Source organism: Adelges cooleyi, unplaced genomic scaffold, assembly GCF_023614345.1.
Source record: "Adelges cooleyi isolate 19-005CV unplaced genomic scaffold, UGA_ACOO_1.1 ACOO_flye_CR_arks_rails_tigmint_CR_PRNA_1, whole genome shotgun sequence".
NCBI lineage: Eukaryota > Metazoa > Arthropoda > Insecta > Hemiptera > Adelgidae > Adelges > Adelges cooleyi.
Window position 1 is genome coordinate 7,006,295 of NW_026095751.1, and position 26,527 is coordinate 7,032,821.

Sequence of the window (26,527 nt, forward strand, 5' to 3'; positions counted from 1 at the left end):
GTATCTTAACTTACAGACTCAACATACATACCTACAGAGTTTTCTGAATGAGCTTTAATTTAGAACGACTCATTTGTACGAAATGCTTTTAAAATATCTATTATTACGGATTTTAAAATAAGTGTCAACTTCTAAGATATTGTCAAAAAAATAAAAGCAATGCAAGCAGAACGAAATTTTACCCCAAATTGACAGTCACATTTCATAAGTTTTACATGTCGGCCACCAATGGACGTATTTTTATCTAAAACATGGTTTGTTTTCATAATTCATGAGTCCAAACCCAGATTAATAGGTACCTATATGGGATATGTCTATTTCAGAATGATATACGATCTTTATTTTCGTTTACTTGAATAATATTTTTATAATATACATACATTTCTCTTTTTTGTGCTGTAGCTGCAAGGCTCATTTGAAGTTCGGTGGAATTTAACGAAACATTCTGCTTAAGGATGAAAAGGTACATAGGTACTGCTCGCATTTAGTTTGCTTTTTTTAGATTTTGTTTTTTATGTATAAAGTATTTTTGTACTGTATAACAAAACTTAACGGTCAATCCAAGTTCGATCTGTTATTTTGAACCATTGGCTACGATGCGATGAAGAAATAGATAGTATGTTCTCACCTTATTTTAAAACCATTTAAGATTCTACCATTTACCTACGTTACGTAGGCAAATCGTAGGCTACGTATGCCTTAGTTTGCTCTAGTTTGCTCCATACTAGAATATGGAGTAACTGTTTGGCATCCTTACTTGGCTTAAGATCAATTACGACTTGGGCGAGTGTAAAGTAAACTTTTCTCCCACGTTTGGTATATTTATAGTATGATGGTGTATAAAATAATTTTTTGTATAAATTGCCTGTTTGGGCGTAAATAAACAAATAATGATAATAAGTTTCAATATCTAATAATCATTACTCATTAAGTCGCAAACCGGCATGCATTAGTAAAGTAAGAAACCGTTGAACGATCTGATGTGGTTGTGAATATACAGTTTTGAAGTAAGTCGAAATTTACTATAAACTGACATGCACATATGTCAATCCGCGTCATACCATCATACATATCCTCAACGTGATACGTCTATAAAACTATTTACACGCCTCCAACATTCACCAATAACTAATAACTTGACCTTGTATCCTAAAATATATATTCATATATTCCCCATCATTTCTACAAGTTCCTCTTTCAATTCTAGTTAATTCGTCTTAGAAATTTCGTGTTTCTTAAGTAAATACTAAATACAAAGTATTTATTTTATACTAATTATAAGATCAAGTATTATACGATAAAACATTTTGGTAATCTATGTCGTAGACATAAATATTATTTTTGCTATTATATTACTTACGACATATTTATCTATGACCCATATCTATGCTTCCTTCATTTATAATTAAGCCTGTATTAGGTCAATAGACATTTAAATATAATAATCAATTATAGCAGAGTTTGGAACATTCCTTTCAAAAATTGAAAAATAATGCATTTACCAGACATCTCAAGTAGAAAAATTGTTTTCTGTAAGTGTAAAATATTGCATTACTATTTCAAGTTTATAATTAAAAAAAAATAAATGCACATACAACGTAGGTATAAACAAAGATATTTCAATCACATATTGTTTTTATTTCAATGACAAAAAGATGATATTTATAATAATAATATTGTACTTACATTTAAAATAATACAAATATTTGTGGTCAATAACTTTGTAATAATATATTCTTGGTGCCACGCCACATATATTTAGCGCGTAGAAAAACAGTTTGATCTTTCAGTTCAACTTTCAAAAAATGCACTTGAGGATGTTTCTAGGGTCTCATTTTATCATTATGAGCAACGACACCAATGTCTCGAAAATGAGTGGGGTGATTTTCAAAAATAATTTTTTGCTTCTCGACCTATCTAATGCAAATTAGGTGGGCCATGCAAAAAACTATAAATATATTTTCAATCACCATTTCTTTATTGCCTACACACATTAGTATTTATTTTTTACTACATTTACCGTATTTTATTTATTACATATCACTCAACTATCAATGTCACCAAAAATCTAAAAACATACAAACAATAAAAAGACATATCCTTACTTTTAGCTTCGATGCAAAGCGAGAAGGTATTGGTTTTACTCTGATGTGTGTTTTTTTTTTATCTGTATACACTGTAACTTCTTTAATACTGGACCAATTCTTTCGAATAGCAACTCTATAAATCGCAATTTTCATCTAGTTGGTACTTTGGGGGGGTAAAAGTTGAAAAAGTTTAACTCTTCACAGACGAAAGTTTACACAAAGTTCAATTTTTTTTTTTTTTAAGTACAAACGCACTCTACCAGATGTGAAAAACGAAAAAAAAAAAGTATAATTTTTTGTTCTATTGGCATCATCGTGTGTACGAACGGCTTATTGATGCGCGCTCTTATCTGCTCCGTAATGAATTATGAAATCAGTTATGATAGAAAATATTCTATATCGTTTCAAATAGTATTTTTAAATCTCTACAAAAACGCTAGTTTTTATTCTGGTTGTAACTTGTATCGCGCTGTACAAAACTTTTATGACGTAGTTGATGTTTATTTTATCAATTTTCATTATTTAATAAAAAACAATTTGTCAACAGAATATAACTAACTGGTTGTGGATTTTATTAAGTCACAGTTGATATAAAATCGATTTGGACTTGAACTTTTTGCGGAATGACTGAATTTAATTTAAGTAACTAATTTAATTTTAATTGGCAGCCATTTCGTGAGAAATGATAACATGAGTTGTTTATACTATAGTGTATAGTTGTTGTAATTATCAATTTTCGAGACAAAATAATATTCGATCGTGACCATATAAACGCCCGATCGCGTTATCAACTGTCCACCGTCTTATGTACACGGTACAGGTGGGAACGAAAAACCCCTTATCGGCCCGAGCCGGTCATGGTGTGTGAGAGAGAGGTCGGGGGGTGATGACATTTGTAGGTAGTTGTCAGTCAGTATTCGATAATTCGATTATCAGTTATTGATTTAAAATTGATCCGGAGTGTCAATCCGCTGTCGTTCCGAGTATTATTATTTTTATTTACATATTGTAAAAAATATTTAATTATAAAAAAATATTTTCTTTACATAATTTTCGGTGTTAAATTTCCGCCTTCGAATAAAACCACCTGCACACCGTCTTAATTGCTGGGAGTGTTTGCCGAGATTCAGCTTGATAAGTGACTTGTTATTTAGTATTTAGTAGCTTCATTATTGCTGATTCGATTAAATTTATATTATTATTTATTTATATTTATCCGTATGTTACCTTATGACAGAAGTCAGAACTAAGTTGGTGTTAGAAACATCTGTCATGATTTATGTCTTGTATGCTAGATATAGGTTAGGGAAGTAACGTATTAAACCTCAAAACTGTATGTTTATACGTACACAGTGTAGGTAATAACATGGTTGAAATATAGAGGTTATTATTGCACATCGTCTCTAATTGTTATCTTTATGCATTACATTACAGTTACATATTGTTTATTATTAGTCAATGTAAAATGCAATTTTCCAGATACTATTTTTTAATATTTCAAACAAATTTGTATAATTTAATGAATTTTTTTTGTTTACATTACTAAGATTTATAACTCAGTAGTGTTTTTGGCATTTTTTTGAGCTTTTGGTTTTTATAAATAACATTGCTATGTTTAATATTATTGAAAGAATAGTTTCATTTAAGAAATTTACAAAAAAAGGTACTTTTGTGTACTGTAATTTTTTGGGGGATTACTTGACAATAAAGAAATTAATCTATGTAATAAGTTGTTGTTGTTTTGTAAATGTTACAGGTAAATATTAACATTTATGTAAGCTTTTCATTTTATACCCGTGTGCAACTTTTTGTTATGATAACTTTGTTATATACCTGCAATTATTGTTATTAATACTATCATAAATTATGTTTGACGGTATGCTTCTATTATAAATGGGTATGTATTTGAATTTTTATGGACATGTTTATGATGACGTTAAAAAAATTATTTGCATTACTATAAAAATGTGTATTTAAGTCAAGAAAATTACAATAATAATATCAGGACTTCTATTAATCTAATATATGTGCTTTATAAATACATGGAAATTGTTGTGTATATGGATTAATCATATTGTTATGTGGTATAATAAAGTTGTTTGACGTCTAGAGTTGTATTTCATGTGTCATAGTTAATTTTTTAATTTTTTATTTTAGGCATATTTTTTTTTTAAATTCATTAAGTTAACATGGGAAGGAAAAGTAAACGAGCCCTTAAAAGCCTTCAACATATACGGGATTTAAGAGGAAACAAAGAATATTGCGCTGATGAAAGAGAAAAAGATAAGCAAAGAAAAGGAGTTGTACATTTAAATCCTGCAAAAACATTACATCACAATATCATAATGTTAAAAAAACCAGTACAGTGGGGTCGGGGCATAGTGGGGACGGAGCATATTGGGGACGGGGAGGTCACAGGTTTATAGGAATTTTTAAATCTGAAAGTGATAAAATCACTTTCGAAAAAACGCTTCGATGCAAATTGGTAGTTAGTATTTTCAAGGCAGTACAATCTAAACCAAGCACAGTGTAAGCTAGCAAAGTTAGAAAGTATTAAATTAAATCGGCCATTTCAAAAACGACTTAGGTCACCGATTTTTCAAAACTGTCTTTTTATCAAATGTAATAATTATATACTTAGCTACGTATTCTGTGTGAAATTTTATCACTTTCAGATTTAAAAATTCCTATAACCCTGTGACCTCCCCGTCCCCACTATGCTCCGTCCCCACTATGCCCCGACCCCACTGTACTGGTTTTTTTACATTGGTATTAATAATTATCTAATTTATTAAATTTAAATGTATGTATTAAACTTCGTAAAAACAAATGTTATCCATTTTTTATCTCTTAACCTTTTTTTACTGCACTGTTATTTTAATAGTTATAAGTATAATTTGAAAAAAAAACCAACTTATCATAGCGATATAGAATAAAGAATAAACAACTTAGTTTTTGATATATGAATATTTTAGCTTCGATGCAGAGCTGAGAAGGTATTGTTTTTACATTGATGTTTTTAATTAGTTTTCATATTTGTGTCTGAGCACATGGATCACCTAAACCGCATACTTTAGATAGTGTAACAAAAATAATCGTCATTATCCTTACCTAACCTAACCCAAAATGTATCTATCTTATTACTAAAATAAAAACATTTTTAAGATCTATAAACCATTTGTAAACATTTATATATTATGAATTCCCATTTCCGAAACTTTGACATAAGTATGTATTAATAATTTCTAAACAAAACGTGACCTGGTTTCCACTAAGTCTCAACCACAATGCGCTAGTCTTGTATTTTGCAAATGAACAGTTTACTTTAATGTCTTGAAAATATACTTACCCATTACCAAACGGTAGGCCAAAATTAAAAAACCTAAAACATGTAAAACATGTATTGGGGTTTAAAAAGCCAGTACAGCGGGGTCGGGACATAGTGGGGGCATTGGAAAGTGACAGATTTACAGGGATTATTATAACTGAAAGTGTTAATTTTTATTAGTAAATAAACGCCTCGATGCGAATCAGAAGTATTTTTTTTATAACAGTACCGTCCAAACCAGTCACAGTAAAAAGCAGCAAAGTAAGAAAATATTAAAGTGAGGTACAGTGTTAAAAAACTAGCATCAAAATGTTTGTTTGAAAGTAATTTTATCACATTCAGTTGTAATAATTCCTGTAAACCTGAGACCTCCCCGTCCCCACTATGCCGTGACCCTACTATACTGACTTTTTTTGGAAAAAAACAAGATGATTATCATGACTAATTTAATACTGTTTACTATTGTACATATGGCTGAACAAAATATGTCTACAACATGTGTGAGACTATTACTTCTGAAGATTGCTTGCATATTAGAGATAATAACAACATTCGCTTTATCTTTTTTTATTGCGGTAGACTGCAATTCTACCGGCACGAACCGCTTCTCGTTCAATATGAGTTATACAATTTAAATTTGGTATTTTTAATTGTTAACTGTTATTCATCCAAGACTCAATGTTAGAGTTTTAATTTTTTTTCAGGTAGATTTTCTATTTAAAGTACACAATACAACAAAAATACGTTTCTAATACATAATAAATGTTTAAAAAAAAATAAAAAAGTCTCTAATAAGTTTTTAATTTGATTTGTCAACGTGTATTGAATGTACTGCATCTAAAAACTATTTCATTTACCCATGTAATATAGTTCAAAAAATGCATACATACTTGTTATATTAATATTAAAGTACACAATTTTACAATTACACTATAAAGAAACTATCGTGCGTTATTTCGCATTATTACATAAGCAATATGCATAATATAAAATATTCTTTAATTGAGTGTAGTGTATTTTAAAATTCAAATTACACTTGCCTACATTATTGCTATTGTGATTTCATTAATTTCCTTTATAATATTATAGAATAAATACTTTTTATGGAAGGGATGCAATTATCAAGCTAATTTTTTTGTCTGGTGAATTTTAATGTAAATTTATTTGCGCTTTGAAAAAACAGTTACTATTGCTCTTCACTGTTTTTACTTTTTTAAATAATTTGTTGTTACATTTTTTTAGATACGGTAGGCTTACCCTATGTTATTATTGTGTTAACATTAACCAACAAAATAATAAATAAAGTTTATCGGGTACACAAAGTCGAATAATACAATTTTAACCAAATTATTGTTTTTACAATGACTTGGATTGATTTATTCAGTTATGCTTCGCCCTTACTAGACCATGACCCAATTATGCTGGCATAATTGGGTCGTGCACACTAATAAATACTTAAAAAGTATTGTTTTCAAACATGTAATGACATCATTGAATATTCAAAAGTGTATAAAGATAGAATAAAAGTAGATAAATCAATGATTTAACTATTTACTAGCGTCATTTATGTCTGTATTATTATTTTAAATATATAAGATTTACTACAAAATTTAACGTAATATTATTTATATGCAAATTTATTATTTTAATGAAAATGTGAGTTTCGCAGAGCTTATGAACGTATTCATAAATAATACCTATTGAAAATTGAATATTATTTATTTTTCCTTAATACTCGTGGGAGTGCATATGACAATAGAGTATAAAAAAATGTAAGAATAATTAAAAAACCGAGTTAGTCGTTGTGTATAGTTGCTAAGAATTTATTATAGAAAATTTGAATACATAATACAATGACAGGACAACGTGAAAGAAGAGGGTGTCCAGTAACACTACTTCAACTAAATTTAATTACATAATTATAATTGTTTTGAATTCTTTAAACAAAATTGTATGATTTTAACGTAAAAATTTAACGTAATATATTGCACAAAAAATTTAAAATAGTAGCTTATATTATATATATTACAATATTATTTGTATGCAAATTTATTATTTTAATGAAAATCTGAGTTTCACAGAGCTTATGAACGTACTCATAAATAATACCTTTTGAAAATTAAATACTAGTGGGAAAGCATAAAGTAGTGTGATAGTATAAAATGTAAGAATAATTAAAAACCGAGTTAGTCGTTGTGTATAGTTGCTTTGAATTTATTATAGAAAATTAGAATCTTAAGTTTTCGTCGTAAGAAAAATGGGATTAAATGAAATGGTTTTGTCTCGGCAGGTAAATAATTATCAACTTAACATTACAATTATTATGACTAGGATTTTAAGTAAAAAGAAAATCCTCACACATTTTTTTAAATCATTTTTATTGTTAAAATGATTACACTAAAATTTTACTATCTTCTTCAGAATCTAAAATTAAAAAGTTTATAACGACATTCGTAAAATGATCGTGTTTTTATTATAATTTCCAAATTTCATCCAATTCAGGGCTGAGAAGGTTTTACATTGATATTTTTTATTTTTGTCTGGACTTACGGCATCACCTTAACTACTTACTTTGGAAAGTGTAAGATAAAATAATCGTCATTAACCTACCATAACCTAACCCTAAACGTATCTTTACCTTATGACTAAAATAAAAATATTTTTAAGATCAATAAACTCTTTTTAAACATTTATATATTATGAATTCCCATTTCCGAAACTTCCACTAAGGTTCAACTGATAAATCCCCAATGGAAAAGTTCATAATATGCGTATCGTTGACATTTAATAAAAAGAGAAAAAAAAATAACAGTTCCCATAAAAATATTATTTTGTTTTAAAGAATTGGTATGTTCTTACAAAACAGTAACACAAAATTTAAAAGACTTAAGCCCGTATTTAATTTTAATACAAATGGCATATGACCATCAATATCTGTTTTTCAAGGTGTCGTCCTGAAAGGGTTAAAAAAATCATTTACCGAAAAGTTAGTGGAATATTGTGTAGATATTATGTTACTAATTATTGTAGGTAGAAACTTAAATTTTGGCAAATGGACTAAGCCGTTTTTTTGTTAAAATGTGTTATTATTAGGTTTAGGTCATAATTACTAAATATTTTAAAAAGCAATAGGTGATATTATTAATGTAATTTATGAATATGACAATTTGCCCTTGTTTTAACATTTTTATGTCTTAGCTCTGGCACTTAACCGAAAAAAGTGTTATTTACTTAGTGTTACCAAAAATGCGTTACGCTGTTACCTGATAAGAGATAAGAGACTAAATGATAAATTCATAATAGTTTAAGTGCCCAAATTCTCTATGAATAGTTTTATGCCAGATATTAAAAACTACAATATTAGCCAGAAACTTGATGTTTTAATATACTAGCCACCTTAGATACTAACTTGTTACTGCTTGGTAATATACTATATTATTATTTATAATTCCACCAATACTCTAAATTTATTTAGTACTTACAAGATACATGAAAATGCTCTTTCGTGGTTGCAGACTCGGCTGAAAATTTTTTTTATTTAAAAACCATTTCAACTTCAACTATCTATGGAAATGAATCAATGCTAGTGTACTAGCTAATTAGCTACTGTAATCTACACATATTTTAGTAAAGATAATCTGCTTTTTTTAACAATGTTATGTGTACAAATTAACTTTTAGTTATAGCACTAAATTATATGCAACGAAAAAAATACCATGATAAATAAAACTATTAATTAATGGACACGATATTTTCAGGTGTGGGACATAATAAATAATACAAGTCTGAATAACATTGTCGTTATACCTACAGCGATAATATTATTTTTAGTAGTTCTTTATTTTAAAATTGTAAACTGGAGATATACATCATTGGCAAAACAAATACCCGGTCCAAATGGATATTTTTTTATGGATATGTTACCTCTTTTACTTGGAGGATCTGAAAAAATTTTGATGAATACATTCAACATTTCCAGAAAGTAATTATGTTGTATTCACGTCTATCTATTACGTTTAATACTCTTTTCATATTCTCAATTTCTAGTAATTTAAGAGCAACAATAATTTGTTTGTGGTTTTTGTTATACAGATACGAGTACACCTTACACAAATAGTGGATTTAAAATCGCTTAGTCGTATTTCTTAATAAACCTGAAGATGTAGAAGCGGTTCTCACTAATCCTAATCTGTTCCAAAAAGGTAGAATTTATAATTTGTTAACCGAATCAATTATGGGCGATGGAATATTTACAAACAGGATGTTTCATGAATGGAAAATGAACAGGTGAACTTTTTTAGTGTTCGATTAGATTTATTTTTTATTATAATTATAAAAAACACAACCTGAAAAAACAATATAGTGTCAATATGTATAACCAATTGAAAAATATAATGGAAAATATTAAAACATGAAATTACATACTTACAAATTCCATTTGAATTTTATATCATACTTATAGAAAATTGGTATCTTCGGGGTTTAAGTTTTCGATGCTTAAATCGTTCGTACCAATATTTTACGAGGAAGCAAAATTCTTAAGCCAGGTGTTGTACGAGAAACGGGAAAATAATACAAATGAATGTGAAATAAGCTGGGCAATCGGTATGGCGACCATGGAGATGATCGGAAGAACCGCTTTGGGTGTCTCATTCGGTATTCCCATACCTAAAACCAATCTTCATTAAAAAAGGCTGACATGCCAACTCAAAAACATCATCGGTAAAGTACTTATTAGTTATAAAGTGTGCCTTGTAATATATATTCATTCCAGAAATCATGAAATATTGAACGTATACCTTTAGTATGACATGTAAATTCTCCACAAATACATGCTTTGCGTTTTTCTGTGCATTTAATTTTACACCCAAAGCGGTTCTTCCGATCATCTCCATGGTCGCCATACCGATTGCCCAGCTTATTTCACATTCATTTGTATTATTTTCCCGTTTCTCGTACAACACCTGGCTTAAGAATTTTGCTTCCTCGTAAAATATTGGTACGAACGATTTAAGCATCGAAAACTTAAACCCCGAAGATACCAATTTTCTATAAGTATGATATAAAATTCAAATGGAATTTGTAAGTATGTAATTTCATGTTTTAATATTTTCCATTATATTTTTCAATTGGTTATACATATTGACACTATATTGTTTTTTTCAGGTTGTGTTTTTTATAATTATAATAAAAAATAAATCTAATCTAACACTAAAAAAGTTCACCTGTTCATTTTCCATTCATGAAACATCTTGTTTGTAAATATTCCATCGCCCATAATTGATTCGGTTAACAAATTATAAATTCTAGGAGAGGGGAGCACTAACGATGGAGTTTTCGGCACAAACCAGCACTATCGTAGCACAATCCGATGATGTTTAAAGAAGTTCAAATTTCCGATGTGGGGGGCCAACTTAATGGAGCCTGGTATTAGGAGGTCAAGACACAACAGCTATGACGAACGCATGTATAATATTTATGTTGGCTCATCATCAGGATGTACAAAATAAAGTAACCCATATTTTGTATTCATATATAAATTTTAAAATTACACATTTTGGGTATTCTTGGTAACGAAAAAATTGTATATTTTTTTTCTTGCTTATTAATAGGTGTTGGAAGAGTTATTGACAATATATTCTTCTGGCGATCCGGATCGACAACCTACCTATGATGATTTACAAAAGATGGAATACTTGGAACGTGTAATCAAAGAAACTATGCGACATTTCCCCCCTCTTCCATTACTTGCCAGAAACGTAGAAAAGGAAACAACGATTGGAGGCTATTTAATCCCTGCAGGTACGGCCATAGATATATTTGTTTGATAATTAGGCACATTTGATGCTTAAAATAACTAAGTAAAGTAATTTTTAAAAATATCTGCAGGGTCAACGTTCGCAATTTTCCCTGCTCTGTTACACTTAAATGCGCAAATCTATCCCGATCCGGAGAAATTCAACCCGGACAACTTCTTGCCCGAAGCATGTCGCAGTCGCCATCCGTATTCGTTTCTTCCTTTTAGTGCTGGTTACAGGAATTGCCCCGGTATCAAATATGCAATGCTTCAAATGAAAACAGTCATCTCAACTCTGATCCGGTCTTATCGGTTTTATCCGTCGGATAAGTGTCCTAAACCAGAAAATCTTCGTACAACGTTTTCAACAACACTAAAGTTTGTCGACGGGTGTTACGTTAAAATAGAAGCGAGAACGTAATAAGTTATGGAAGCGGATTTTAGAACAAAAATTATTTACATATTTATATTGTATCATTGAATATTTTGTAATGATATTAGTTAGGGTTTTGTTATTTTTTAGATTTTAGGTATTTAGGTTATGGTTATTATTTTGGCTTACCAATTTGTCGGTGTTGTCTCGTTTTACTAAATATTTTCTGTGTTTTCTTTTAATTTAAATAACTGCTAAAAGCATTAAATACTATGTCAACAAAAAGTTAAAACGGTTCTCTGAATAACGATAGTTTTTTACTTGTAACATTTTATAAATATGTCATCGACATAAGGATAAATTCGGATCACCGTTCTATTAGCCAGCCATCATATTAATACTATACGGTTTTATAAACGCCATATTCATATATGGCGTTATATATATATATTCACAATCACATAAAAATTGTAATAAACAGGAAGCCACTTCTATTATGTCAATCTATGTGTCTTCCAGACTTTAAGCCTACCGAGAGAAGGATCATCGCAGACAGGCTAGCAGATAAACCTACAATAATAATTTTTAATAGCATCCCACTAGTGACAAAGATTAACTCAAAGAACGGAACTTCTAATCAACGTCCTTTGCAACTTTGTTAACTAATCGTATGAATGCATTTTTTTTTATTTTTTTTTTTTTTTTATATAGACATTAATATGCCTTATATCTGGAAGAAAAAAAATGTTTGGCTCTCGGGCTCTTAATTGAGTCCGTGCTAATTGGTCCCGGGTACTAGAGCTGAGACATCGGTTGTTAAACTCACATTTTTAGCGTCGAGAAGATATATTTAGATTTGACAATTTAGAATAAAAATCGGAAACAGTAGTTTCAACTAGCTTTATATTAGCTTGAATAACTGTCAGTAAACAATCTTGCAATGAAACACAAGTTTGGATAGATTTCAAAGCTTTTTTTATGTCGCTCAACGTTATTTATTTGGTTGATCCGGAGTTTGTATGATTATTTCACGGTGTATCGGATGTAACATTGGTAGTGACCATTATACTTTGATATTTATAAGTGCGCCTTAAGACTGTAAAATTGCAAATAAATGGGTGTTAATTTAATAGTTGCTTCTTACAATGGGAAGGATATACAACTAAATTTACTTTTATATAAACTAATTCAAATTATTAGGACAGATTGTTGTTATTGTTGTTATCACGGTATACTTATGTATTTTAACTTTTTCATAACATATCTTTTATTGGTGATAATAGAGTAAAACGGTGGCTAGTATGGCAAATTATTTTACACAACACAATAATCAGTATTTTCTAATTTTCTAAGTTAAAAAAAATCTACCAAGTCTAAATTAATTCTGAGACCAGTTTAAGATCAAGCGATTTTATTCAATTTTATCACTTTTACTTATAATAATTCCTGTAGACCTGTGACCTCTCTGTTTCCTCATTGCTTTGATTACATTATGCCAATACTCTACTGTACTAGTCCTCTCGGATAAAATCACTTTCAAATTAACGCTTTGATGCTCATTTGTAAATACAGAACCTTCATTTAAAACTTTCTAACTTTGCTGGTTTATACTGTGCATGGTTTGGACTGTACTGACTTGAAAATACTAACTACCGATTTGCATCGAAGCGTTTTTTCGAAAGTGATTTTATCACTTTCAGATTTAAAAATTCCTGTAAACCTGTGACCTCCCCGTCACCACTATGCCCCGACCCAACTATTCTCCGTCCCCACTATGCCCCGACCCCACTGTACTGGTTTTTTTTAAACACGATAATAACATATATTCTGACAACATTTAGAATAAATATACAGTACAAACACTCATATAAACAGTAATTTTCTAGGAAGTCTTAAATAGCTGTCAGAAAAGCCACAACGATGCTACAAACAAACGGTCTAGAGAAAGCGGCAGTTCGACAAAGCTATAGCCTGAAGTCCCTTCACACAATCAAATTAAATTCATATTGTTTTATGTTTGTTATACTTAAATTAAAATATAGTGTCGCCGTGAAATGTCTCAGCGGTTTTGTATTTACTTCATAAGTTTCTTTGAGGATAGTTAAAATGGATTCGGCAGAAGTTATCCAATTACACTATAGAACAAAATATGTACTAAATTCTATACAAACTTTGTTTTGCAACAAGAACGAAATGAAATGATTTTACAGGATTTTTATAAACAATTTAGTTTTTTTCATTAATTACACATGTTAAATAATTTTTAACAAATTATGTAAGCTTAATTTAATTTAAATTAATTTTTATAATATTTTGTGACTAAAATAAGAATAGAATACATAGGTATGTTTAATTTCTTCATTTTTAGTACCTGCTATAACATACATATCAGTCAAACATTCATAATTGAAATCAGAATTAATTTTTTAGGCATAATATGAGACTAACCCTTTGCTGCAACTTCCACGTCTTCCAATCGTTCTTTATCTCTTCTAGGTTCTCTACAATCAACTGCAGGTTCTGATGTACCCGTTCACGCCACCGTTGTCTTGGTCTCTTTCTATCTGATTTCCATGAAGTTTTTTATTTAACATTTTCCCTTCTGTACACCAGATATGTCTTGTCCATCTAACCATTTTGGTTTTTCATAATACCAATATATCTTAATAAAACTTGACAACTTAAAACAAATAACCTATAATATTTTATATATTTTTATAACTTTATAACTAGATAAAATATAGGTAGTAAAAATACTTAACTAAAGTATAAAACGTGCTTAAAAAACTGAGCTTTTTCTTGTTTTCTGTTTTATAATAATCAAGTCTAAAAAAAAGGTTTTATTTTCTTTTTAATCGAGTAATTAAAAAAAAGTTGGAAGTTTACTTTATATAATTATGACTTAAAAGTAATATTTTGTTTGAAAATAATTTTTTTTTTAATGTATTACTATACTGCAACTTATTCATTTGACATTACTATTAATAATGTTTTAATGTATTCTTTTGAACGTATTACGTTCCAAATGTACAAACAACTTCAAAAATATTAATATATAAACACTCGATACTTTGGAAGTATATTTTTTCTGTTGTAAAACCATTGAGCTTAAATGAAATGCTGACTGTTATGTAAGAAAGAATATGATAAATATAATACTGAACAAATAATTATTATTAGTATTTAATCAAAGAAAAAATATATAAAACTAACGTTGACTTCTTGACATATTTATTTATATTATTACTACTCTCGATCGACGGAAAAGCACTCGAAGTATTTTTAAACGTTGTCTTCTCTTACTGGGTTTATTTGAATAGCGAATTAAACCAACTTATATAAAATAAGATTGGTTTAAATAATCTCTTGGTTTTCATACCACCAGTATTCGAGGAAGAGAGTTTGCAGGTAACATTTTTTTAAAGTCATTATAAAACGTTAGTTAAAATACTATATAATATATATTTTGTTATTTATATCTTATCAAATAAATATAATATACATTTGTCAATGTTTGATCTAACCAAATGGTACAACTTAAAACACGTTTATAAAACGATTTTAGACCGTTGCTCTACGAATATATATTTTCCATTAACATGAAAACAACAGTAAAGCAACGCTAAGCGATGGTACGGGTTTCAACTAAATATTAATTAACATGCTGTGTTAATTAATAATAATTATCCGACCACCCCTCCGACATGACGCCTATATATATGTATAAGGGTGTTCCTTACATTGGTTTTTTGGAAAATTCTACGTTGGATAGCTTCAGTTTTTCCAGATTTGTATTTCATCCCTTGAGTCTCCCTGTTTGTATGTGAAATGTATAATTAATATAAAGAAATAAACAATTTTACACAAATTCCAAATAATGATTACTACCATTATAGTCTGATGCAATACCAAAAATGAAAATATACTGGTCCAATATTTATATTTTTCTATAGGTTTGTGTGTAATTTCTATAAATTTTTGACAAAAATTCTAATTGACTGCTAAGAATTATCCTAGTAGTACATTCGATTAAAAACGTATGCAAATTTGTCTATTTTACTGTATAACAAAAACCTGATGTAACTAAGCAGACTTAGTGGAGGAAATACAAGTCTGAAAAATAAGAGAAATATGTGTTGAACATTTAAGGTCGAATGACGGCCATCCAACACGATGTCTCATTTAAGGACCACCCTAATATAAATATACATACACAAGTATGAAATCAAAAACAGTATAAAAAAAAAGTAAAAATTATAAAAATTAGATATAGCGGTATTTAAGTAGGGGGGGGGGGGTATAGGGAGTATAAAGCCCTTAGCAACATCCATGTTCGCACTTTATCGTTGACTGTCTTGACGGAGAGAAGAACTTTTAAGTTTTCAAACTTTAGGGAATGGCCTTGTGTGTGTAAGCTCTAAACTTCAAACGATGTACGCGGGTGTCCGCTGCTAGACATCCAAGTCGAACCGAGCGCTCAACTGTCAAAATGTAGTGACCCTCCGAAGTTTAAGACTCAGGTTCGACCTGCGTTTGGGTTTGTTCTTCTGCAGTAGACTGTCCGTGGACTGGTACTCGTCCAACGGATAGTCAACGAACCCACTCTCGGGCCTGAACAGCGGCAGAACGTCGGAGTCGGGCTGCAACTCGAACCACCGGGACATCTTCGAGCCAGGACTCAGCTGTAAATTGTTTAAAAAGAAAAAAAAACAATTAGAATAACTTTGACGCGATACAGCTGTACACGACATGACCGTATAAATATATAACGATATGGTCTAATCGCGCCGTACGGTTTTAGTGCTAGAAAGTCGAAACGACGTTCGGAAATCATTGGCGACGCATATTATTCAATTTTAATTGGCGTGCCTGCGCGCGGTTCATCGGTTGTCACCGCTAGAAAAAGAGAGTGCATGTCAAGTGTCCAGTATGAGGGAGAATGGATAGGAGAGAGCGAAAAGACAGGTACAGAGACAAAAGTACATTTTCAAGAAATTACACGCATTCCGACATGACAAAAGCGTATGTATAATATAAACACAAGTACGAATACGTATAAAAGATAAGAGATAATATTGATTTTTCTCGGCACGAAAGTGGAATACGCGAGTAATAACCATAATTCTCACGTTGCGAAATCTCGGTGGAATCTACGTTGATGAAGCGTACAAAAGAAAGTAATAACCACTTGAATAATTACAACGAATCCGACGAAGGTTAACTTAGTTACTTTGTCGCTGTCGACGTGGACTCGGGAAAATTCACACTGTTCACTAGATGTTATGCAACAAGGAAAAAAGTGTTATCATTTTTCAGCGATTAAACAATGAACAAAATACAAATTATTTTTTCTTACTAAAAACCATATTGAAAAAGTATAACATTTCCAACAAGAAATTCCTTCTATAAGTATGTTAAATTAAGAGAAGCAAATTAAAGAAAAAACCTATTATAAATATTATAAGTTTATTTAAAAAACAAGAAGGAGAATACATGCTGTAATTCTACATTTCTTAAGAAAATAATTAATATAAACAAACGTAATATACACATATAGTCTTAAAAAATATTAACAAAAAAAAAAAAGAATATAAATTAAAATGTATTATGGCATACTACAATAAAAAGTATTAATATAAAATAGTCAGTCTGTTATAGAGTATATTATTTTATTGGATAAGTCGTTAGCTTATCCAAATATCTATAATATCCAAAGCTCACAGACGAATAAATATTCAGTTATTTAAATGTCACTTCTGAGATAATGCTCGATTTTTCATTATTGTTTAGTTTAAAAACCGCTTCACAACGAAGCGAAAACCCTCCTTAAAATAATTTCTAGAAAATGTCCCTTTAGGTCGTGAGGGAATTTCATAATTATCGAAGGAGGCTCAGCAGCTGTTATAATAATACATAATATAGGTAAATTATCATGTCACGCAAAATAAAAACAAGGCTTTATATTCAATTAATGAATGAGTAATATAATATATTATGCTGGTTGAGCTCTATTGAATTCATTAGAAGGATAAACAATATACAATAGAAAATCGTTCGGTTTACCGTCAATCAAAACAACAGTGTGGTTGTTATACGCACTTAACTGCCTTAAAAAAACACATTTTATATAGCTCCAGATTGTAGTGCTGTCACGGGACATAGGATATTGATCAAACCGAATAATTTAAATTCATCCCATTAATGAGCAGCCACTAACAGGATTATTCAAATTAGGCCACTCCCATGTTCGCGTTCTGGATAAAAAGAAAACAACCTGGAAACCGCTCAAAGAAGGTCATTTTGTCGTGTGCCTAGCCCACGCTGTCCGTTGAACTTGACTCATCAAGTTGCTCTTGTTGGGCACTTTTTCACTGGTCGTTCTAGTGATAGGCCCGTTGCCCACCACAGTTGTCGTCTTTTTGCCGCCCGCTAGTCTGCTGGCGCCGCTACTTCCCGACACTTTTAGCAAAGACTTCTGTTTACCCGGAGGAGGAGGCGCTAACACCGGGGTGTCCGGAACCGATACCGAGTCTTCCACGGTCCTGTCGACGACCACCGTTACCTGATGGTCGTCAGACAGCGGTTTGATAATGCCATCGTTCGCGGCGCTATCTCCGGAAGTTGACCGGTTGGTGACCGGAGATCCGGCGTAAGAGGATGCTTGCGACACTCTGTTGACGGTGGGCGAGACCGTGGGCTGTTGGTGCGGGGACGGTGCGAACAAATGCGGTTGATAAGGCATTCTCTGTTGGAACTGGTTACCGGCCGAGCTGGTTATGGTGCCGGTCAACGACTGGAGCCGCTGCAGCAACTGCGCCTGGAACTGTTGGTCTGCCGTTTGCGCGGGCTGATTGAAGTTGAAGTCGAAGTTAACGGGTATGTGATAAGGATTCCTGTGCCGGGGCGACAGAGGAGGTAAGTCCGGCATGTACGACGCCGGCGCCGACGACGGAGTGCTCATGTCGCACATCATCGAATGCTACACCAACAAGAACATACGATGTAATGTTTGATATTGTCATATAATTAAAATAATAGTATTGATAAAGCGGTAAAACGATTAAATCTTATGACAATAAAATAATATGTGTTAAAGTACAACAAAACTCAACGTACCGGATTGTCCAGGATATCCCGGGTAGGTCATTTTACATGAAAACGGTTAAACACACCAAACAAGAGTCAGCGTTAAAAATGCATGTCCAACCGTATCGTTGGGTATGTTCATAATCTATAGCACAATACACAGTACAACGTTACTACGACGAGCTTTACACGCGTTTGGCCCGTCGCGTCGTCGGCTAAAAGAGAGACAAACAAATCCGAACGATTCCTTTTTTTTTTTTTTTGACTTTCTATTATTATCGTCCAGTAGGAATGGAAAATATCCAACACACGTTCAAATGTTAGTAGCAGCGATTATTGTTTGTAAAAAAAAACCGTTAAGGCGGAAAACAACAGATCAATCTAAGTAGACAGTACTCACCGGAGGTAAAGAATGATGTTGCAGATCGCTCCTGATCCGTTCCTGGTCGTGGAGCAACGACACCAGGGACGCTATATGATCTAATAGTTCTTTGTTGTGCACCAGAAGTTGATGAGTTCGTGCCTGTGGAAAAATTTGAACACACAAAAAAGAGTTATATAGGGATTTATTATTATAACACGCAGCCGGTCACGTCGGCCGCGAGTAGCCGCTTTAATTATAGCACACGTTTCACGCTTCTAACGCATTATTAAAATGGTCTCGGCGAGAACACGGTAAGACTAAAATTGAATTATGGATTTACTGTACAGCCGTCCGACGCCAATATCATAAACCAACGTTAACTACCGACATCTATAATAAACCGGAAATTTCCGTGGATTACGTTTTGGTCTTCGGAAAATAAACTATAGGTAGGTGGTAGGCAGTATGTATACTGGCTCGGAAAAAAGAGGAAGAAGAAGTGCCGAACGTAACGATTTTGATCTTAAATATTTATCTTTCATACGACGGCGGCAATCAATATGTTATACACTATAGTAGTTATAGTGAGAAAAAAATCTGTCGCAGCCTCCAGATATGTGTGTTATTGTTTACAATGTAGACTATAGTTTGTTTTGTCGCTGGCACGGTTTCAAAGAGAAACTTTGCTAAAAACTATTGCAATTCCACGAAACGTGTGCCAAAAGTCGGTCTTACCGCCGACCGGTACATAATTTATGATTTCCACCAGTGTGGTACTCTGGGCATACCTGGGCTTCCATTCTGGCCGTTGTCTCGGCTGCCAACTGATCCCTGAGCATGTGCACTTGTGCCACGGCCGCCTGGGTCTGGTGCGTCTGCTGGTCCAGCTGCTGGCGCAACAACTGCATCTCGTGTTGGACGCTCAATGAGGACAACGCAATCCCTTCGCCTTTTAATGTTTCAGTCATCGGGGAACTAAACACCTCACTGCCGTTCTGCAACGCAAGATGTGAAAAATGATTAACCGACACAGTTTGAAATAAAACAAAATAGAAGTATATTATTTTGGCGTCTAGTGTTGTGTGTGTCGACCAAAGTGGAAGTGATAACCGAGAAGGATCTAGTAGTGTAAATTGTATTACAAAACGAGGAAGCAATAGCTCGAGATAGATATGGATGGAATCAGGTATCTGTCGCGGTAATAGCCTCGATGGAGTTGTCATATATAACAAGATGGAGTTGTGCGTATGCTTACCATAGGCGAGGAACGTCTGTGGTTTGAAACCGGTGGAGGTGGAATGATGTCTAGTCGCAAAGGCCGTTGCGCGTTGTGGCCGGGACCACCGTCTCTTCTGGTTCCGTCCAGCGAAGATACAGATTCGTTGGTAATCGACGTGTCCAGCCTACCTTGATTTTCGAACGTGCCTGAAAATACACACGCGACCATTATTAGCAATGCCGTACACTTGTACGTACCGAGTGTTTTTTTTTTTTGTCAATTACAATACCTAAACAATGTATAATTTACCGGATGACGATATTATTACACTAATTTTTTTTCGGGAACAACAAGAACACGTGTCGCCCGCGTGACTCGAGCGCGTGGGGAAAATATGTAATAGGTATGTACGTGTAGTGTGTACACGGTTATGCGAAAAATTCGGATTTTTCAAATATCCACCAACGTCAGCAAAGGTCTTTACGGCGGCGGTCGATGATCGTGCGTAGACGTGTAAGCGGACGTCACGAACGGCTACGGCGCAGGATGATACTATACTATCTGCAATGTCTCTGTCTATTTCACCGCATGCATATGACCCTCGAATAGAAAAATACACTTCCGCCGCAACCCCTCCTCACCGCAGAGTGGTTTTGTCCACCAAGCTAGCTAGCCGCTATTACATCCAATCTTTTGAGCACGGCTTAATTTTATTATCGTAACGGCGGCAGTTTTATGTCACAACGGTGACGTTGTGTCGTACGCTTAGGGCAAACGGCCAATTTAGATTGACGTCAACTAGCCGGAGGACTAGAATAGAATACGGTTGGCCGCCCACGAGACTTTAAGAACGAGCGGAGATGAAGGGGAAGAAATTGTAAAGCTGGCAACGAAAAAAAAAAGTGGAAACCGCTCGCGTGTACCGAACTTAGTAAATATAATTTTACCGTATTATCGTTGAACTTTTTTTATTTATTTTTTAGTTCGCATCGGTGCTTTAAGAAATAAAAAGTTCCGGACCAAGTACACAAACGAGGTGGGCGCATGATCCCGGTTCCAAACTCTCATCGAAAACACTTAATCGTCAACCATGGTGTACCCGGTGTAATCGTTTTACAACCATAACGTTCCCGGCGTAAAAAAACGATAACGCGTTATGCGTCACGTCATAGAAGTACGTTTTATTGTATTTACCGATCCGAGGTACACACTTTCTTTACAAATATGCTTTTTAAAATTACACTGATAAGCTGCGATGTCCTGCTATCATCATATAAATAAACTCTTGAGTAAGCTCGGCGATCGTGTACAGTGCAGAGTACAAACAACAAAATACCTTTATCCTCTAATATATATATATATAATATATTTTGTAACAACACAAAAGATCATAGATAATAACTTTTCACGAAGTAATTGAATTTACCCACCATCAGTGACTATACTTGACACATTTACATACGTGAGTAGGAAAATACTGCTATACTATTGTCTTATTGTCATAATAACATTATTTACTTATTGCCAACAATATACCTAGATAATAATGATTACCTATCGCGTAAACTGAAAATAATCTCTTTTTACGATTACGAAATATTGATTTAAAGCAGTTACAAACAATTTGAAAAACAAGATTTGAAAAAAAAATTATAGATTTAATTGAAACCTTGTACAAATCTGATCGATTGCGACAAGCTGTTCAAGATTCCTTACGCCGTTTTATCATATACAAACAATTAATTTTCATTTAAACGTAAGACCTTTAATAGTACTTCATTTACACCCATTTTTTTGTTTTAATCTAGTAATTCTAAAACAACAAACAGCCAAACAGTGTGGGTCGACTTGACGGAATGCTCATAATGACCGATGCGTTTTTTGCTCACATGTTTCACCGATGGAATAGGCAAGAGACTGTACTACGACGTTGTTTGTTTAGACCCATTCGTCTAAAAAAAATGCTAGTAACATGGTCGTCGGAGGTTGCAAACGATCCTAGTTGTTTAATTCGGTATCTATCTGTCTATTAAACGATAAAAAAAATCGATACGCATAGCACGTTTCGGCTAGGACGTTTGTCGGAAACTTTGGGTGTGTTCAATTTAATTAAGTAACAAATTTGTAATCTTGCTACGATGCTGTTGCATAACATCGCTTCGATCCACAGCTGAAAATGTATTAATTTACATTAATGTGATTTGGTGTGTGTCTGAACAAACGATAATTACTGTTTGACCGCTGAAAAGATTTTGTTATCTATTCATTTAGTATATTAATCAGAAATATCTTATCAATGGTACTTTATAGAATTTAAGACCGAACGATGAAGAAGGTTATCCCTTTCCCGAACAATAAACATCCTCAAATTAATTAAAATTAATTTAATAACGTTTTCATTCTACGCAATGCCATATGTACAAAAAGGAAATATTTTCCCCGGAACAGAGGAAACTATTTTTTTTTCGCCAATAATTGTTCACTTACCGAGGTAATCTCCTGCTGACCTCTCTCTACGAGATGAGCACACGTGTTTTATTAGATTTTTTTTTATTATTTGTAATTTTACTTTACGTTAAACATCATTACGTGTATGAAAAATAGGATTTCCTATTATAATTAATTTTGAAAATACCATTGTTCAGGTATAAAAATACCAAAAAAGTACGAAATTATACAATTCTTTGTGTCTTGAACGTCACTCACAATAGAGTTATTGTGCGCATTTCGAACTCAATTATAATAATAAGAAGAAGAAAAAGAAAAAAAAGAATAACCATTATAATAATAATATAATATTATTATCACAACGTATGGATATTGTATTTCGAGGGTCCAGAAAAAAACATATAGATACACATATAGGCCGTGGGTTTGACAAGGTCCTCGGGAATGCGATTCTTCTTTTTTACCTCGTGACAGCCGTCAACTTTTATGAAGGGCGTGTGAACAGGGTCTGGTTGCCGGCCAAAACACACGGGATCAACAGTGTGGTATTTTTGGTATTCATGGTTTTTTTTTTACATATAATAGCACGTTATTCCTCGAGGTGAATCGTAACGGAATTCGATCGACGCGCTATCGATAGACCGAGCGGGGCACGTCCGCCGGTCATAGTAACAAAATATTTTTTTTACCGGCAAAGGTCTACTTGTCGCAAAACGTAGTAAATAACCAAGGACTACTGAGATATTTTTTGAGCCACCCCTGAGCCGAGTCAAATTGTTAACGGAAGTCGGAACCTAAACCCAGAACCTCGTAACATATGCATAAGTCCTCCCCTCTAAATAATAATTAAATCCGTCAGACGCATATTTTATTTTGCTCTTTGCTCCATCTCTATAGCCTAGATAGTCTTGCGGAATCCAAGCCATTTAAAACACTTCAATATTCCATAAGCTAAAAATCTAATGAAGGATTCGATCCCTCATCTTAAGTTAATTTTTAAATTTAATTTTAAAGTATTAAAGTACGGACAGTCGAGCCGTGGTCGATTGAACTAGGCTAGTTAACCAAGAAACCTCCTTCAACCCTTTAAAATATGAGAGCCACCAATATGGCATATTAGAATAAGGATTATAAGAATAATATGGCGACGGACAATGTATAACGATGAATCAAACACTACATAATATGACATGGGAGAGAGACCAATGTAGTTTGATCAAACTGATATTATTAAGACATTTTCTAATTACAAAATATAATTGCATTGACGATTTTGTTCATAATATCGATTTTAGATACATGTATTCAAAAGTATTACTCGTTACGGCTTGTAACAATAAAGAAAATACTTCCCCTTTAGATGTAAGATGATGGATTTCCTTGCACATATCCTAGTTTACCGTCATTATTGTAACGTCGATCATCAACGCTGAATCACAGGTCGTTTGCGGTCGACTTTTCCACTACTCAACGCTTGTAACAACTATTTCCCACGTCTAAAATTAATGATAACGCACAATCCGTGACTCACAATTGACGTTTTATATGTGCCTTTGATTCGTGTCCGAAATCAAAATCAGAAACCGCCAGCGTAGCGTTTGAAAACACTTAATATTCTAAAATATAAACTTTGGACCGAACCGACTTATATACTCGTTATCTGTTCGTTATACATTCGTAGTGACTGACAGCCTCCCGGGATCCCCCTCGCAAATCTTTTTTCTTTACCTACTCAGAAAAAAAACTAACAAATATCGGGCGATTTGGGATTAATAAAATACATATTTTCGACATTGTTATATAGTGGTTTTAATGGGGTTGGCCGTGAATAAATTGCGGTATAGCAGCTTAATAAACGTCATTTGAATGTCAATCATTATATTATATTATATGAGTTAGTTGGAAAGAGACAAACGCGCCCGAATAATGTAACTATAAAAACACACGGTGCGATTTTATACGAAATCGATGAAAACAAACTTAGTGTGCAGAAAACACCTTTTTTACATACTAAAACGATTACGTTAATCGGATTAAGCATTTTCGGAAAAATTTATCCATGTAAACGTACTTATAAGTTATATCGATCGACTAAACCAAAAAAAAAAAAAAAAGACTATTGCAAAAGAAGTGTTATTAAGTGCTTATAGTATGCGTATTTTTATATGATTCTTTTTATTCGACGTATCCCCCTGTGTCTCTGGGTTTAAGTTAGCACCGGCTAGTATTAAAACCGCCGTACAGTATCTTTGCTGTAACGTCGCGCCATCGCTTTTGTATGATATTATTATGTACATAAATAAATCTGTCGGCCAGAAAGGCGGAAAGTAAAAAAACAAAATAACCTACTGGAATCGTCTAGGTAATAAATTAACGTACCTCAAAGGTCACATTAAAAATATGTTAAAGGGCACGATCATACGGGTTGCCAAGTATTGTGTGTGTGTCGGTAAGACTCGGTAACTGTGTGTATTATAGCCGTTACATCACAAGCTCGACTTGTGGCCGTTGCAGATAAGTAATCGGGTTCGGGTGTGGACTCGAAACTCAGTGGAAAAAAAACGTACTCTCTCTTACACGCAGATGTATGGACACGGTGAGACGTTTTGGATGTGGGCCCAACTACGAGATCCGGACGTCTAAATTTAACGCGACGACAAAGACAGTTTTCTTGCAAAACGCCGAAAACGCGCATCGCATGCGTTTCGCCCTGGCTTAGCCGTTTAGACCTTAGTTCCACGCCGGCGATGACCGGAGATGTCGTTTGTTAAAAAATCGAAAATATGTTAACAATGAGAAATTATTGTTTAGGTTCATTTTATATAGTTATTTTGATACTGTATGGAAATGCAATTTCACTCACCTCTCTTAGACACCGAACCGTCGTCCCCGTCGCCGTCGTCTTCGTCTCCCGAATCGTCCTGACGACCAGGGTCTTCTTCGTCGTGGCCACTGCCGACGTTCCTACAGGACTCGTCCTCGTCGTCATCGTCCCTGCAGTCGCCCTCCTCGGACGGGTTAACTCTGTGGCACACCTCGAACGCTTGTCCCACTGTCCGTACGACCCGCATCGCTTGACTCTACAACATACCATCGTCGTTCAAAATACTATAAGAGCCAGTATAATATATATAGTATAATCAGCCACGGAATGGAAAGGTTCAGACCGTTATGCTAATTTCTAGGTCAGCGTGCGTCCTGAAATGTGTATTTTGAAAAATCCAATTGTTTTAGTTTTAATAACCCGATATATGGACGCACTATGACTTTTGAATGTATCAATATTTTGTACATCAATGCACTCTCTGGTTGTGGCCTTAAACAATTTAAAACTCAAGACCTATTTAAAACATTTAACCGAGTAAGTGTCGTGCTACGTAGGGCAACCCTTGTTGTGGCCCCAACCCCCGCGTGTTCAGATGTTACCTGAAGCTGTTCGTCCAATTCCAGATCCCATTCATCGAGTCTCGACTTGCCCCGTGGCATCACCTCGGGCTCCCGGAAAGACAATTTTTTCCGGGCGACCGGCGGCTCCGCCGTTTTGTGCGGCGACGCGTTCCCGGCTTTCCTCATAACCATGTGTGTTGGTGTGCGGTCGGACGATCGTTAAGACCCGAAGATGATCAAAAATAAGACACGCGCGCCAAATCGAAATAACAAATCAAATAACGCGGTCTCCGGTTTGTATTGTCCACGCGTTAAATGCGCTGTTTGTTGCGCGGCAAACTCGGTGAGTATACGTTAATCGACCGGCGAGTCCCGACTCCCGACGCTATCTGACGTCTAAAGGGGGGCCAGAAGGCGTCCCCCTCCCCAACCCCGCGA

General features: G+C 33.5%; 2 protein-coding genes across 5 annotated transcripts in view; one reads left to right on the top strand and one right to left on the bottom strand.

Moving 5' to 3' along the window:
- Window positions 1–7,478: 7,478 nt before the first annotated feature.
- Window positions 7,479–11,837, top strand: LOC126833446 (cytochrome P450 4g15-like). Of its 2 annotated transcripts, XR_007684949.1 has the most exons (6): window positions 7,479–7,705; window positions 9,174–9,397; window positions 9,508–9,617; window positions 10,726–10,926; window positions 11,028–11,217; window positions 11,305–11,837. XR_007684949.1 is itself a non-coding variant. In XM_050564793.1 (5 exons), the coding sequence occupies exons 3-5, from the start codon at window positions 10,870–10,872 to the stop codon at window positions 11,631–11,633; spliced, it is 576 nt and encodes a 191-aa protein (XP_050420750.1). In that variant the 5' UTR covers window positions 9,053–9,397; window positions 9,508–9,617; window positions 10,726–10,869; the 3' UTR covers window positions 11,634–11,837. The 2 variants fall into 2 exon arrangements, 1 of the variants encoding a protein (XP_050420750.1); XM_050564793.1 differs by lacking the exon at window positions 7,479–7,705 and having other exon boundaries at window positions 9,053–9,397.
- A 5,358-nt stretch (window positions 11,838–17,195) lies between these two features.
- LOC126847641 (carboxyl-terminal PDZ ligand of neuronal nitric oxide synthase protein) overlaps window positions 17,196–26,527 on the bottom strand; it is a 39,195-nt gene continuing 29,863 nt past the window's right edge. For 2 of the 3 annotated variants that reach the window (XM_050588028.1, XM_050588036.1), the window contains 5 exons: window positions 25,566–25,782; window positions 20,291–20,460; window positions 19,824–20,030; window positions 19,072–19,194; window positions 17,196–18,564 (listed from right to left, as the gene is read on the bottom strand). In XM_050588028.1, coding sequence (XP_050443985.1) covers window positions 17,881–18,564; window positions 19,072–19,194; window positions 19,824–20,030; window positions 20,291–20,460; window positions 25,566–25,782 — 1,401 coding nt within the window. In that variant the 3' untranslated portion in view covers window positions 17,196–17,880. Of the gene's footprint in view, window positions 18,565–19,071; window positions 19,195–19,823; window positions 20,031–20,290; window positions 20,461–25,565; window positions 25,783–26,128; window positions 26,482–26,527 lie in introns of those variants that run through there. The other variant, XM_050588039.1, reaches the window with a different exon arrangement.

Coding starts and splice junctions, on each gene's coding strand:
- LOC126833446 (XM_050564793.1), top strand. CDS start 10,870: ATGACGAACGCATGTATAATATTTATGTTGGCTCATCATCAGGATGTA. Junction 10,927..11,027: donor ATCAGGATGTACAAAATAAA/GTAACCCATATT, acceptor GCTTATTAATAG/GTGTTGGAAGAGTTATTGAC. Junction 11,218..11,304: donor AGGCTATTTAATCCCTGCAG/GTACGGCCATAG, acceptor AAATATCTGCAG/GGTCAACGTTCGCAATTTTC.